The sequence below is a fragment of the Hylobates moloch genome, unplaced genomic scaffold, assembly GCF_009828535.3.
Source record: "Hylobates moloch isolate HMO894 unplaced genomic scaffold, HMol_V3 SCAFFOLD_1, whole genome shotgun sequence".
In the NCBI taxonomy this organism is placed as follows: domain Eukaryota; kingdom Metazoa; phylum Chordata; class Mammalia; order Primates; family Hylobatidae; genus Hylobates; species Hylobates moloch.
In genome coordinates, this window is record NW_026652276.1 from 102,225,243 (window position 1) to 102,238,803 (window position 13,561).

Consider the following 13,561-nt stretch of genomic DNA (forward strand, 5'->3'; position numbering starts at 1 on the left):
AGAGTGAGACCCTGTCTCAAAATAAAAAAGGGGTGAAAAAAACCTTACTTACTTGTTGAACTTCTGGGCTGAAGCAATCCTCCCGCCTGGGAGTGCTGGGATTACAGGCATGAGTCACCCAGGCCTGGCTTCTTTTCTTATAAGGACACCTGTCATATTGGATCAGAGTCCCATCCTTATGACCTCATTAAAACTGACAGCCAGGCATGGTGGCTCATGCCTATAATCCCAGCACTTTGAGAGGCCGAGAAGTAGGAAGCCCAGATGGCAGCCTAGACCCTGGGAACCACAGCAAATGGGGGCTTCTGGGAGATCCACACAGAGGAACCTGGAGCCCGGGCAGCAACCTGGAGGGTACGGGGAAGGGGCTTCAGCCACAGGGAAGGGCCTGGAGGGAAGAGAGCGGGAGCCAGGGCCACCAGCTATGGGCTGACGTCAAGGGCATACTCAAGGTCCTGACTGAGGGGGCCTCGGACACAAGTACCAAGAAGGAGTTTCGGTCAGGCGCGGTGGCTCACACCTGTAATCCCAGCACTTTGGGAGCTGAGGCGGGCAGATCATGAGGTCAGGAGTTTGAGATCGAGGCAGGCGGATCACGAGGTCAGGAGTTTGAGACCAGCCTGGCCAACAGGACGAAACCTCGTCTCTACTAAAAATACAAAAATTAGCCAGATGTGGTGGTGGGTGCCTGTAGTCCCAGCTACTCGGGAGGCTGAGGCAGGAGAATTGCTTGAACCCGGGAGGCAGAAGTTGCAGTGAGCTGAGATTGTGCCATTACACTCCAGCCTGGGTGACAAGAGCAAGACTCTGTCTAAAAACAAAACAAAACAAACAAACAAAAAAAGAGGAGTTTCAGCAGAAGCCATTTATAAACAGACATGCCCCTTGGGTGAAGGGACTCAAATTTTTTTTTTTTTTGAGATGGAGTCTCTATTGCTCAGGCCAGAGTGCAGTGGCATGATCTTGGCTCACTGCAACCTCCGCCTTCCAAACTCAAGCTATTCTCCTGCCTCAGCCTCCTGAGTAGCTGAGACTACAGGCACTCACCACCACACCTGGCTAATTTTTGTATTTTTAGTAGAGACGAGATTTTACCATGTTGGCCAGGTTGTTCTCAAACTCCTGACCTCAAGTGATCTGCCTGCCTCAGCCTCCCACAGTGCTGGGATTACTGGTGTGAGCCACCATGTCCAGCCTCAAATGTTTTATATACAGGGTATAATCACTTACCCATACAGGAGGAAAGTTGATAAATAAAACTATATTAAAATCCATTAGAAGACATCCATAAGAGGCCAGGTACAGTGGCTCCTGCCTGTAATCCTAGCACTTTGGGAGGCTGAGGTGGGAGGATCGCTTAAGGCCAGGAGATTGAGGCCAGGAATTCAAGACCAGCCTGGGCAACACAGCAAGACCCCATCTCTACAATTTTTTTAAGTTAGCAGAACATGGTGGTGCATGCCTGTAGTTCCAGCTACTCAGAAGGCTGAGGTGGGAGGATTGCTTGAGCCCAGGATCTTGAGGTTGCAGGGAGCTATGATTGCACCACTGCAAAGAAAAGAAAAAGAAAAAGAGAGAGAAAGAGGTATAGAGGGAGGGAGGGAGGAAGGGAGGATGGAAGGAAGGAAGGAAGGAAGGAAGGAAGGAAGGAAGGAAGGAGGGAGGGAAGGAAGGAAAAAAGAAAGAAAAAGAAAGAAAGAAAGACAGACAGACAGAAAGAAAGAAAAAAGAAAGAAAGAAAAGAGAAAAGGAGGGAGAGAGCTGGGGAAGAAGGAATAAAAGAAGGGAAAGAAAGAAAGAGAGGTAGGGAGGGATGGAGGGAGGGAAGGAAGGAAGGAAGGAAAGAAGGGAGGGAGGCAGGGAGGGAGAACCGTAAGAAGTAGAAAGCCAATCTGTAGGATAGGAGATTATTTCTGCAATACATCTGTACTGGGTTGAATAACATACCCCAAGAATTCATTGTCCACCCAGAACCTCAGAAATGTGAGTTATTTGGGAATGGCTGTTTGCAAATGTCCTTACGTAAGCCAAGAGGAGGTCTTGACTTGGGGTCCCAGAGGTACCGCAGATCCCAGGGACTGGAGCGGCACCAGCAAGCTCTGGAGGATGAGCCAGGAATCTGGAATTGAGGCTGAGCCAAAGACCCCGGGTAAGGGTCAGGGACTTTGTTTCTGGGAACCTGCCAGATTGGGGTTTGGAAGGAAGTAATGGGCCTTGTTTGGTGGTGGGGAGGGGGGCACAGTGTGGGGGTTTCTCGTTGTAGGAGAGAATTTTCAGAGGATAGACTCCATTGCCAAAGGCAGGAAAAGGCAGAAGTATGGAAACCAGCTGGGGGCTGACATGCTGTGGCCAGCCAGCACTTTCCCTTGAAATGAGAAACATTCTGGCCAAAAAAAGAAAAGAAAAAGAGAGATGGATGTTCCCAGAAGAGCAGCAAGGAGAGAAAGAGAGAGAAATATTCTCATCTCAAGGAAGGAGGGAGAGAACGTAGGGAGGCCATTGCTCCCATATAACACTTCCTTAACTGCAGAATGATTTGTTTTGTTTATTCGCCATATCATTTCATTCCTCTTTACTAATTTATTGAAATATAATATACATATAGAAAAGTACACAGGCCAGGCACGGTGGCTGGCACCTGTAATCCCAGCACTTTGGGAGGCTGAGGCAGGAGGATCACTTGAGGCCAGGAGTTCGAGACCAGCCTGGGCAACACAGAGACCCCCATCTCTACAAAAAAAAAAAAAAAAATCAAAAAATGAACTGGGCACGGTGGTGCGCACCTGTAGTCCTGGCTACTCAGGTGGCTAAGGAGGGAGAATCCCTTGAGCCTTGGAAAGTTGAGGCTGCAGTGAGCTGAGTATCACTGCACTCCAGCGTGGGTGACAGAGTCAGATCCTATCTTAAAAAACAAGAAAAAGAAAAAAGAAAGGTATGCAAACTCTAAGAGTACAGCTCAAAGAATTTCCACAAGGATTAAAAGGTGAACCAGCACCCAGATGAATGAACAGAGCATACCAGCCCCCAGAACTCCCCCTTGAAATCCCTTTAAGTCAGTTGCCCCAAAGGGTGACCACTCTTCTGACTCCCATCTTTTTTTCTTCTTCTTCTTCTTTTTTTTTTTTTTTGGACGGAGTCTTGCTCTGTTGCCCAGACTAGAGTGCAGTGGTGCGATCTTGGCTCACTGCAATCTCTGCCTCCCGGGTTCAAGTGATTCTCCTGAGTAGCTGGGATTACAGACGCACACCAGCACACCTGGCTAATTTTAGTATTTTTAGTAGAGATGGGTTTCACTCGCATCTGTGTGAAGAGACCACCAGGCTTTGTGTGAGCAATAAAGCTTTTTAATCACCTGGGTGCAGGCAGGCTGAGTCCGAAAAGAGAGTCAGCGAAGGGAGATAGGGGTGGGGCTGTTTTATAGGATTTGGGTAGGTAGTGGAAAATTACAGTCAAAAGGGGTTGTTCTCTGGCGGGCAGGGGCGGGGGACACAAGGTGCTCAGTGGGGGAGCTTTTGAGCCAGAATGAGCCAGGAGAAGGAATTTCACAAGGTAATGTCATCAGTTAAGGCGGGAACAGACCATTTTCACTTCTTTTGTGATTCTTCAGTTACTTCAGGCCATCTGGATGTATACGTGCAGGTCACTGGGGATATGATGGCTTAGCTTAGGCTCAGAGGCCTGACAATGGGGTTTCACTATGTTGGTCAGGCTGGTCTCGAACTCCTGACCTAGTGATCCGTCCCCTCTTGGCCTCCCAAAGTGCTGGGATTACAGGCATGAGCCACCGCGCCCCGCATGACTCCCATCCTTTAAAGATTAGTTTTGTGGGCTGGGCATGGTGGCTCAGGAGGCTGAGGCAGGGGAATAGCTTGAGCCTGGGAAGCAGAGGTTGCAGTGAGCTGAGATTGAGCCACTGCATTCCAGCCTGGGCAACAGAGCAAGACTCTGTCAAAAAAAAAAAAAAAAAAAAAAAAGCGCAAAGAAGCCTTAATAGACATTTTTCAAATACATACAAATGACCATCAGGTACATTAAAAAAAAATAGCTCAACATCACTAATCATTAGAGAAATGCAAATCAAAACCACAGTGAGATATATCACTTCACACCATTAGAATGGCTATTTATCAAAAAGACAAGTGAAGCCTGGGCAACATGGCAAAACCTCATCTCCACCAAAAAAAAAAAAAAAAAAAAATACAGAAACTAGCCAGACGTGGTGACACACACCTGTAGTCCCAGCTACTCAGGAAGCTGAGGTGGGAGGATCGCTTGAGCCCAGGAGGTCAAGCCTGCAGTGAGCTATGATCGTGCCACTGCCCTCCAGCCTGGGTGACAGAGTGAGACCATGTCTGAATTAGAACAAAACATTTAAAAAGGACAAATGATAAGTGTTGATGAGATGTGGAGACAAGGGAACCCTTACTCTGTTGGTGAGAATGTAAATTGGTTCAGTCATTATGGAAAACAGCAGGGAGTTTCTTCAGAAAGTTCAAATAGGCAATAGGATTGCCAGTACATCCCAGCAACCTCACATCTGGGTACCTATCCAAGGTAATTGAAATACATATGTCAGCCGGGGACGGTGCCTCATGCCTATAATCCCAGCACTTTGGGAGGCCAAGGCGGGTGAATCACCTGAGGCCAGGAGTTCGAGACCAGCCTGGGCAAACATGGTGGCAACATGCAGCGGCTTCAATGAGCCGAGATCGCGCCACTGCACTCCAGCCTGGGCAACAGAGCAAGACTCCATCTAAAAAAAAAAAAAAAAAAAAAAAAAGATTAGTTTTGCCTGTTTGGTTTGGTACTTTACACAGGTGGAATCCTACAACATTATTCTTTCTTATCTAGCTTCTTCTTTTTTTTTCTGAGACAGGATCTCACTCTGTTGGGTAGGCCTGAGCTTTGAACTCCTGGACTCCAGCAATCCTCCCACCTCAGCCTCCCAAGTAGCTGGGACCACAGGTATGTACCACCAAGCTCAGATAATTTTTCTTACTTTTTGTAGAGATGGAGTCTTGCTATATTGCCCAGGCTTGTCTCCAACTACTGGGTTCAAGCGATCCTCCCGTCTCGGCCTCCTAAATTGCTGGGATTAGCAGTGTGAGCCACTACACCTGGCTTATATCTGACTTTTTCCCCTCAGCATTAGGTTGTGAGTTGCGTGTAATTGTAGTTAATTCTCACTGCGGAATAGTATTGTATTATGTTATTAAATGGCAATTTATTTTCCGTTCTACTATTGACAGACATGAGGGTCCTTTCCAGTTTGGAGCTATTATAAATAATGCTGCTATGTATATTCTAGTGTGTGTCTTTTGGTGGACATAGGAACACGTTTTTGTTTCTGTTTTTTAAGATGGAGTTTCACTCTTGTTGCCCAGGCTGGAGTGCAGTGGTGCAATCTCGGCTCACTGCAATATCCACCTCCCAGGTTCAAGCGATTCTCCTGTCTCAGCCTCCTGAGTAGCTGAGATTACAGGCACCCACCACCACGCCCGGCTAATTTTTTGTATTTTTAGTAGAGACCGGGTTTCACCATGTTGGCCAGGCTGGTCTCAAACTCCTGACCTCAGGTGATCCACCCACCTCAGCCTCCCAAAGTGCTGGGATCACAGGTGTGAGCCACCACGCCCGGCCATGAACACGTTTCTGATGGGTACATGCCTAGGAGTGGAATTGCTTGATTATAGAGTGTGCATATGTTTGGCTTTAATAAATACTACCAGTAGTTTTCCATTCCCCCCAGCAGTATGACTTGCCATGCACCACATCCTCACTAACGTTTGATGTTTTCCGTCTTTTTCCATTGTAGCCATTCTGGTGAGCGTGTGAATAGTGGCACATTGCGGTTTAAGTGTGTATTTCTGTGATGACTAATAAAACCAAGTTGCTTTTTATATTCACCATGTGGGTTTCCTTCTTGTAAAGTGTTCATGCCTCAGCCATTATCTTTCTTTCTTTTTTTTTCCTTCTTTCTTCCTTCCTTCCTTCCTTCCTTCCTTTCTTCCTCTTTTTTTGGAGTTCAGTGATGCAATCATAGCTCACTGCAGCCTCCACCTCCTGGCCTCAGGCGATCCTCCTGCCTTGGCCTCCCAAAGTGCTAGGATTACAGGAGTGAGCCACCATGCCCAGCCCCAGCTAATTAAAAAATTTTTTTGGCTGGTGTAGTGGCTCACACCTATAATCCCAGCACTTTGGGAGACCAAGGCAGGTGAATCACCCGAGCTCAGGAGTTCAAGACCAGCCTGGCCAACATGGTGAAACCTCATCTCCACCAATAATACAAAAATTAGTCGGGCATGGTGGTGTGCACCTGTAATCCCATCTATTTGGGAGGCTGACACAGGAGAATCGTGTGAACCTGGGAGGCAGAGATTGCAGTGAACCGAGATTGTGCCACCGCACTCCAGCCTGGGCAACAGACTGAGACTCTGTCTCAAAAAAAAAAAAAAAAAAGAGTGTGAACTAATTTGAAAATAGGGCCTTTGCAGAAGTAATTAGTGAAGAGGAGGACACACTGGATTAGAGTGGGCTCTAAATCCAATATGTCTTTATAAGAAGGCCATGGAGGGTGGTGGCTCACCGCTCCTAGCACTTTGGGAGGTGGGAGGATGCCTTCAGCCACTGCACTCCAGCCTGGGTGACAGAATGAGACTCAGCCTCAAAGAAAAAAAAAATTAAAACAAGGAAAGTTCAGTCTAAAGAAGAGAACATCGGGGCAAACATGATCATGGCTTCAGCGGATACTGTCAGGCAACTCCCCGTATCCCTTCAGCAGTCACTTTTGTAAACCAAAGACCACTTCCTGGGGACTCTTCCTGAGGGCCTTGTTCCTGGTCACAGAGAACCCTCGGTTTGCTCATAACACAAGCCAGGAGTGTGGGGTGCAGCCCTCAACCAGTAACAGCAGGGAACTGGGGGGTACCTGACCCCCCGGCTAGGCCAGCTCTGAGGTCTGCCCTGCACAGGCTCCCAGAACTCCTTGGCTGCTCACGCCATGCCCTGCTTAATAACTCCCCTTACGTTGCTGCCTCTGCTTCCTTGCCTCAGTTTCCCCCTCCTCTCCTGGGGCTCCCATGGAATCACCTCCCAAATAAATGACTTGCACCAGAATCCTTGTCTCAGGGCTTGCTAGAGGAACTAAAATAAAAACAACAGTCTTCAAATCTGCCTAAGCCTCAATTTCCTTTATCTTCCAAAATAAAAGACAAGTTAAGCATTTTTGTAAAGAACAGGGTCAATAGGTAGAAGAAATGGGAATATAGATTTCAGTCAAAAAAGAATTTTTTTTTTCCTTCTGAAATGGAGTCTCGCTCTGTCACCCAGGCTGGAGTGCAGTGGCGTGATCTCGGCTCACTGCAATCTCTGCCTCCCGGTTCAAGCGATAATCCTGCCTCAGCCTCCCAAGTAGCTGGGATTACAGACACGCGACACCATGCTCAGCTAATTTTTGGTAGAGACGGAGTTTCACCATGTTGGCCAGACTCATCCGGAACTCCTGACCTCAAGGTATCCACCCCCATCAGCCTACCAAAGTGCTGGCATTACAGGGGTGAGCCACCGCGCCCGACCAATACTTTTTTTTTTTTTTTTTTAAAAGAGACAGAGTCTTGCTCGGTCACCCAGGTGGGAGTGCAGTGGCATGATCATAGTTCACTGCAGCCTTGAACTCCTGGGCTCAAGTGATCCTCCTGCCTCAGCCTCCTGAGTAGCTAGGCCTACAGGTGCACGTGCCACCATACTCAGTTAATTTTTATTTAATTTAAAAAAAAATAGGCCGGGTGGGGTGGCTCACACCTGCAATTTCAGCACTTTGGGAGGCCGAGGCGGGCAGAGCAGTTGAGGTCAGGAATTCAAGACCAGCCTGGGCAACATGGTGAAACCCTGTCTCTACTAAAAATACAAAAATTAGCCAGGCATGGTGGTGCATGCCTGTAATCCTAGCTACTCAGAGGCTGAGGCAGAAGAATCATTCAAACCCAGGAGGTGGAGGCTGCAGTGAGCTAAGATCATGCCACTGTACTCTAGCCTGGACGACAGAGCAAGACTCTGTCTCAAAAAAACAAACAGACGGCTGGGCATGGTGGCTTATGCCTGTAATCCCAGCACTTTGGGAGGCTGAGGCGGGTGGATCACTTGAGGTCAGGGGTTCGAGACCAGACTGACCAGCATGGTGAAACCCCATCTCTACTAAAAATACAAAATTAGCTGGGCATGGTGGCACACACCTGCAATCCCAGCTACTTGGGAGGCTGAGTAACAAGAATTGCTTGAACCTGGGAGGCGGAGGTTGCAGTGAGCTGAGATTGCACCATAGTACTCCAGCGTACGCAACAGGAGCAAAACTCCATCTGAATAAAAACAAAAACAAAAACAAAAACAACCCTCTCATGATCATCCAGACTGTTCTGCCTGGTTTGAGTGACAGGCAACTCACCATCTATCCTCTTCCCACCTACAATAGCTCTGACTATCACAAACTTTCATTAAGTTCTTTTAAAAATTTGGCTGAAGCCAGGTGTGGTGGCTCGCCCCTATAATCCCAGTACTTTGGGAGGCTGGAGTGAGCAGATCGACTTGAGGCCAGGAATTTGAGACCAGCCTGGCAACCTTTGGGCTCTACAAATTTTTTTTTTTTTTTTTTTTTTTAGACAGAGTTTCACTCCTTTTTCTTAGGCTGGAGTGCAATGGCGCGATCTTGGCTCACTGCAACCTCTGCCTCTCAGGTTCAAGTGACTCTCCTGCCTCAGCCTCCCAAGTTGCTCAGATTACAAGCATGAGCCACCACAAAATTAGCCTGGCTAATTTTTGTATTTTCAGTAGAGACGTGGTTTCACCATGTTGGCCAGGCTGATCTCAACCTCCTGACCTCAGACAATCTCCCTGCCTCTGCCTCCCAAAGCGCTGAGATTACAGGTGTGAGCCACTGTGACTGGCCCCACACACACAAAAAAAAAAAATTAATTAACCAGGTATGGCCAGATGTGGTGGCTCATTGTAATCCCAACATTTTGGAAGGCCAAGGTGAGACAGTCACTTGAGCCAGGAGTTTAAGACCAACCTGGGCCACACAGAGAGACCTCATCTCTGTTTTTTTTCTTTTTTGAGACAGAGTCTTGGTCTGTTGCCCAGGCTGGAATGCAATGGCGGGATCTCGGCTCACTGCAACCTCTGCCTCCTGCGTTCAAGCGATTCTCCTGCCTCAGCCTTCCTAGTAGCTGGGATTACAGGTGCCTGCCACCATGCCCAGCTAATTTTTTTATTTCTAGTAGGGATGGGGTTTCACCATGTTGGCCAGGCTCTCTCTCTCACTATATATATATAATTTTTTGTTGTTGTTTGTTTGTTTTGTTTTGTTTTTAAGCCTTGGGTGATCGTGATGATCTGTCAGGTTTGGGATCTGTTAGAAGAGACCTCTCAAATGCCCCCAGCCAGCCCTGGCCCTACAGGTGTGGCCCCAAGAAGATGGGCTGGCACCTGCCTGGACCATGTTTTTAAATATCCATTGTCGAGGTTGGGCTACTCTATGCTCACATCTTGAGACCATCCAGAGCTCCACACAGAGATAAGCAATGCTTAGAAAGAAAACAAAACTTTGTCCAAGAGCCAGAAACCTATCTTCAACAACCAATTGTGCTATAAAGTAACTTAGTTCAGTTCACTGGAATATTACTTAATTTCCTCTGCTTTTTATTTTTAAACAAGGAAGTGTTGACTCAGCCAACGGCACTGGGAACCAGACCTCCTGGGGCCTGCCTGCCCCTGCTCTTCTCCCAAATTCCCTTCCTTTTTTGTCCCTGTTGATGGAATTAAAGGGATCTCTACCATCTGTCACTTGTTTTTTTTTGTTGTTTGTTTGTTTGTTTGTTTTTGTTGTTGTTTGTTTGTTTTTGGCAGAGTCTCACTCTGTTGCCCAGGCTGGAGTGCAGTGGTGCCATCTCAGCTCACTGCAACCTCCAACTCCCAGGTTCAAGTGATTCTCCTGCCTCAGCCTCCGGAGTAGCTGGGATTACAGTTGCCTGCCACCATGCCCGGCCAATTTTTGTGTTTTTAGTAGAGACAGGGTTTCTCCATGTTGGCCAGGCTGATCTTGAACTCCTGACCTCAAGAGATCCGCCCACCTCGGTCTCCCAAAGTGCTGTGATCACAGGCGTGAGCCACCAAGCCCAGCCCCAGATTATCTTTCTTCACTGTCTAATTACATTCCTATGAGTATTCGATTGCTTTTCCTTTGTTGGGTCAAAAGTGCTGCTTCTGTTCCCAACCACAAAATTCTCTGGAATTGTTTTCAGGGCCGTCTCAGTCTCATAAAAGAGGATCAGGCAGGAGGAGTTTGGGAGAAACCTGTGAAGGGCCTGATTTGCATCGTCATGACGGGCCTCTCCTTGGCCTCTGCTGTGCTCCTGGCCTCCCTCCTGAGTCTCCACCTTGGAACTGCCACACGTACGTAGCTGGCCCATTCCCCTCCTGGGGTTCCTTCCTGGACCGCCTGGGAGTGGGTGGAAAGGAGTATCTCCAAATCCCTTGTTCTCCCTGATTTTTAGGTGGGAGTGACATATCCAAGACCTGCTGCTTCCAATACAGCCACAAGCCCCTTCCCTGGACCTGGGTGCGCAGCTATGAATTCACTAGTAACAGCTGCTCCCAGCGGGCTGTGATGTGAGTATTTCTCGGACGTGCTTTCAGGGGCCCTGTCAGACATGGAACAGGATGGGTGCTGGGCAGACCCCCAGGATGAGCCTTGGGATGGGAACCTGGAAACCCCACCTCTGCACACTAACAAGTGTGACTCTGAGCTTCAAGTAGAACCTGACTCTTTTTTTTCTCTTTTTGAGATGGAGTTTCTTTCTTGTTGCCCAGGCTGGAGTGCAATGGCACGATCTTGGCTCACTGCAACCTCCGCCTCCCGGGTTCAAGCAATTCTCCTGCCTCAGCCTCCCAAGTAGCTGGAATTACAGGCACATGCCACCATGCTCAGCTAATTTTTTTGTTATTAGTAGGGACGGAATTTCACCATGTTGGCCAGGCTGGTCTTGAACTTCTGAGCTCATGTGATTTGCCCGCCTCAGCCTCCCAAAATGCTGGGATTACAGGTGTGAGCCACTGGGCCCAGCCAACCCCCACTTTTAATAAACTCACAGTGAAGTAAGGAGCTCAGGAATCATCAGCTATGATAAATAACCTTGAAAATGTGGCTAACAATTAAATGACATGTTGAGTGCAGGGCTCCTTTCTGGGGTGATGAAAATATCCTAAAATTGATTGTGTTGATGGTTGCATAATCTATGACTATACTAAAAACCATTGAATTATAATTATAGCCTTTAAATTGGTGGAGGTGTACATGGTAGGGAGGTTTAGACGATCGCTTGAGCCCAGGAGTTCAAGGCTGCAGTGAGGTATGATCACACCTCTGCACTCCAGCCTGGGTAACACAGACAGACTTCATCCCTAACAAAGGAAAAAAAAAGAGTGAATTACAGTTATCCCCCAGTAACCACAGGGGATTGGTGCCAGGATTTCAGCATACAATTTCCCCTGCATTTATGCAGGTTTTGCATCACTGAGTTTTGTATTTTCTATCCTCCTTTGGTTGGAAAAAGGCTGCCTGTGAGTGGACCCACAGGGTTCAAATCCGTGTTGTTCAAGAGTCAACTGTATGTGCTGTGTGAACTATATCCCAACAAAGCTGTTCTATTACAATGAAAGAATCAGCTGGGTGAGGTGGCGCAGGCCTATAAGCCCAGTTACTGTGGAGGCTGAGGCAGGAGAATCGCTTGAACCCAGGAGGCGGAGTTTGCAGTGAGTAGAGATCGCGCCACTGCACTCCAGCCTGGGTGACAAGAGAGAAACTGTTTCAAAAAAAAATAAAATAGGCCGGGCGTGGTGGCTCATGCCTGTAATCCCAGCACTTCGGGAGGCTGAGGCGGGCAGATCTCCTGAGGTTGGGAGTTCGAGACCAGCCTGACCAACATGGAGAAACCCTGTCTCTACTAAAAATACAAAATCAGTTGGGCGTGGTGGCACATGCCTGTTAATCTCAGCTACTTGGGAGGCTGAGGCGGGAGAATCACTTGAACCTGGGAGGCAGAGGTTGCGGTGAGCCGAGATCGTGCCATTGCACTCCAGCCTGGGCAACAAGAACGAAACTCTGTCTCAAAAAAATAAAAAATAAAATAAAATAAAGCCTAGGCATGGTGGCTCACGCCTGTTATCTCAGCACTTTGGGAGGCTGACGCGGGCCGATCACCTGAGGTCAGCAATTAGAGACCACCCTGGCCAACATGGCAAAACCCCATCTGTACTAAAAACACAAAAATTAGCTGGGTGTGCTGTTGTGTACCTATAATCTCAGCTACTTGGGAGTCTGAGGCAGGAGCATCGCTTGAACCTGGGAAATGGAGGTTGCAATGAGCTGAGATCATGCCATTGCACTCCACCCTGGGCAACAGAGCGAGAGTTCGTCTCAAAAAAAAAAAAAAAAAAATTAAGTGTCCTGATGCAGGTTACATGCTGCATGCTAGAACTGGTGGAAAATGGTAAACGGTACCTGGGAGAGGTGGGTCTGGAGGCATAGTTTCCAGTGGAAATCAAGATAGCAAAGAGGAGGGAGGCAAGGCCCAGGAGAAGAGGGGACGGGGACAGAAAGCAACAAGTTTGTGGTAAAGCCAGAAGATTAGTGAGAGAGCTGCCCCTCCTTCCCTTTCTATCCCATCCCAGGAGGCAGAGTCTCAATACTAACTTATCCGTGTCTCTTTTTCACAGATTCACTACCAAAAGAGGCAAGAAAGTCTGTACCCATCCAAAGAAAAAATGGGCACAAAGATACATTTCTTTATTGAAAACTCCGAAACAATTGTGACTCCGCTGAATTTTCATCCGAGGACGCCTGGACCCTGCTCTTGGCTCTGCGGCCCTCAGGGGAGCCTGCGGAATCTTTTCTGAAGCTTCCATGGGCCCGCTGGGGAGGAGAGGGTGTTTCCTCCCAGAGTTATTTTAATAAAGGTTGTTCATAGAGTTGATTTGTTCATAACATTTTTTGTCCACAAAACCCGAGTTTTCTTTAAGGAAAGAAAATTGATTCAATATGGATGGCTGGTTGCCTGGGAGGTCCCCAACCCCTGAGCAGACCCTGATACTGAATTCTGCCGTGGGTTTTTGTTTGTTTGTGCAAAAAAAAAGCAAGGGTAATTTTAATACATTTTGGTAAAATGTTCGCTGAATGTTTTAACATTATTTAGAGAAAAAGTTTAGTTCATTTGGAAAAGTAAGTTCTGTGCAACACCTCACAGCCTGTCAGTGCCGTGTAAATGTAGTAGCTCCGTGTTTGGCAGCGTTTTCTCTTAAGGAGCAAGACACTAATTAGTAAATGTGAATATTATCTACCTACCAAACTGAGGGTGTGTATGTCTATATAGCTTAAATAAGCTTTTTACAAAAATAATCAGCCAGATGCAGTGGTTCATGGCTGTAATCCTAGCACTTTGGGAGGCTGAGGCAGGAGGATCACTTGAGCCCAGGAGTTTGAGATCAGCCTGGGCAACATAGTGAGACCATC

General features: G+C 47.6%; 1 protein-coding gene across 2 annotated transcripts; it reads left to right on the forward strand.

Annotated features, from left to right (window-relative positions):
- Positions 1 to 224: 224 nt before the first annotated feature.
- On the forward strand, positions 225 to 13,034 carry CCL26 (C-C motif chemokine ligand 26). 2 transcript variants are annotated; one of them, XM_032756391.2, is made up of 4 exons: positions 225 to 354; positions 10,296 to 10,446; positions 10,548 to 10,662; positions 12,769 to 13,020. In XM_032756391.2, the coding sequence occupies exons 2-4, from the start codon at positions 10,374 to 10,376 to the stop codon at positions 12,863 to 12,865; spliced, it is 285 nt and encodes a 94-aa protein (XP_032612282.1). In that variant the 5' UTR covers positions 225 to 354; positions 10,296 to 10,373; the 3' UTR covers positions 12,866 to 13,020. The 2 variants fall into 2 exon arrangements, with proteins under 2 accessions (XP_032612282.1, XP_032612274.1); XM_032756383.2 differs by lacking the exon at positions 225 to 354 and adding an exon at positions 2,120 to 2,149 and having other exon boundaries at positions 12,769 to 13,034.
- Positions 13,035 to 13,561: the final 527 nt, after the last annotated feature.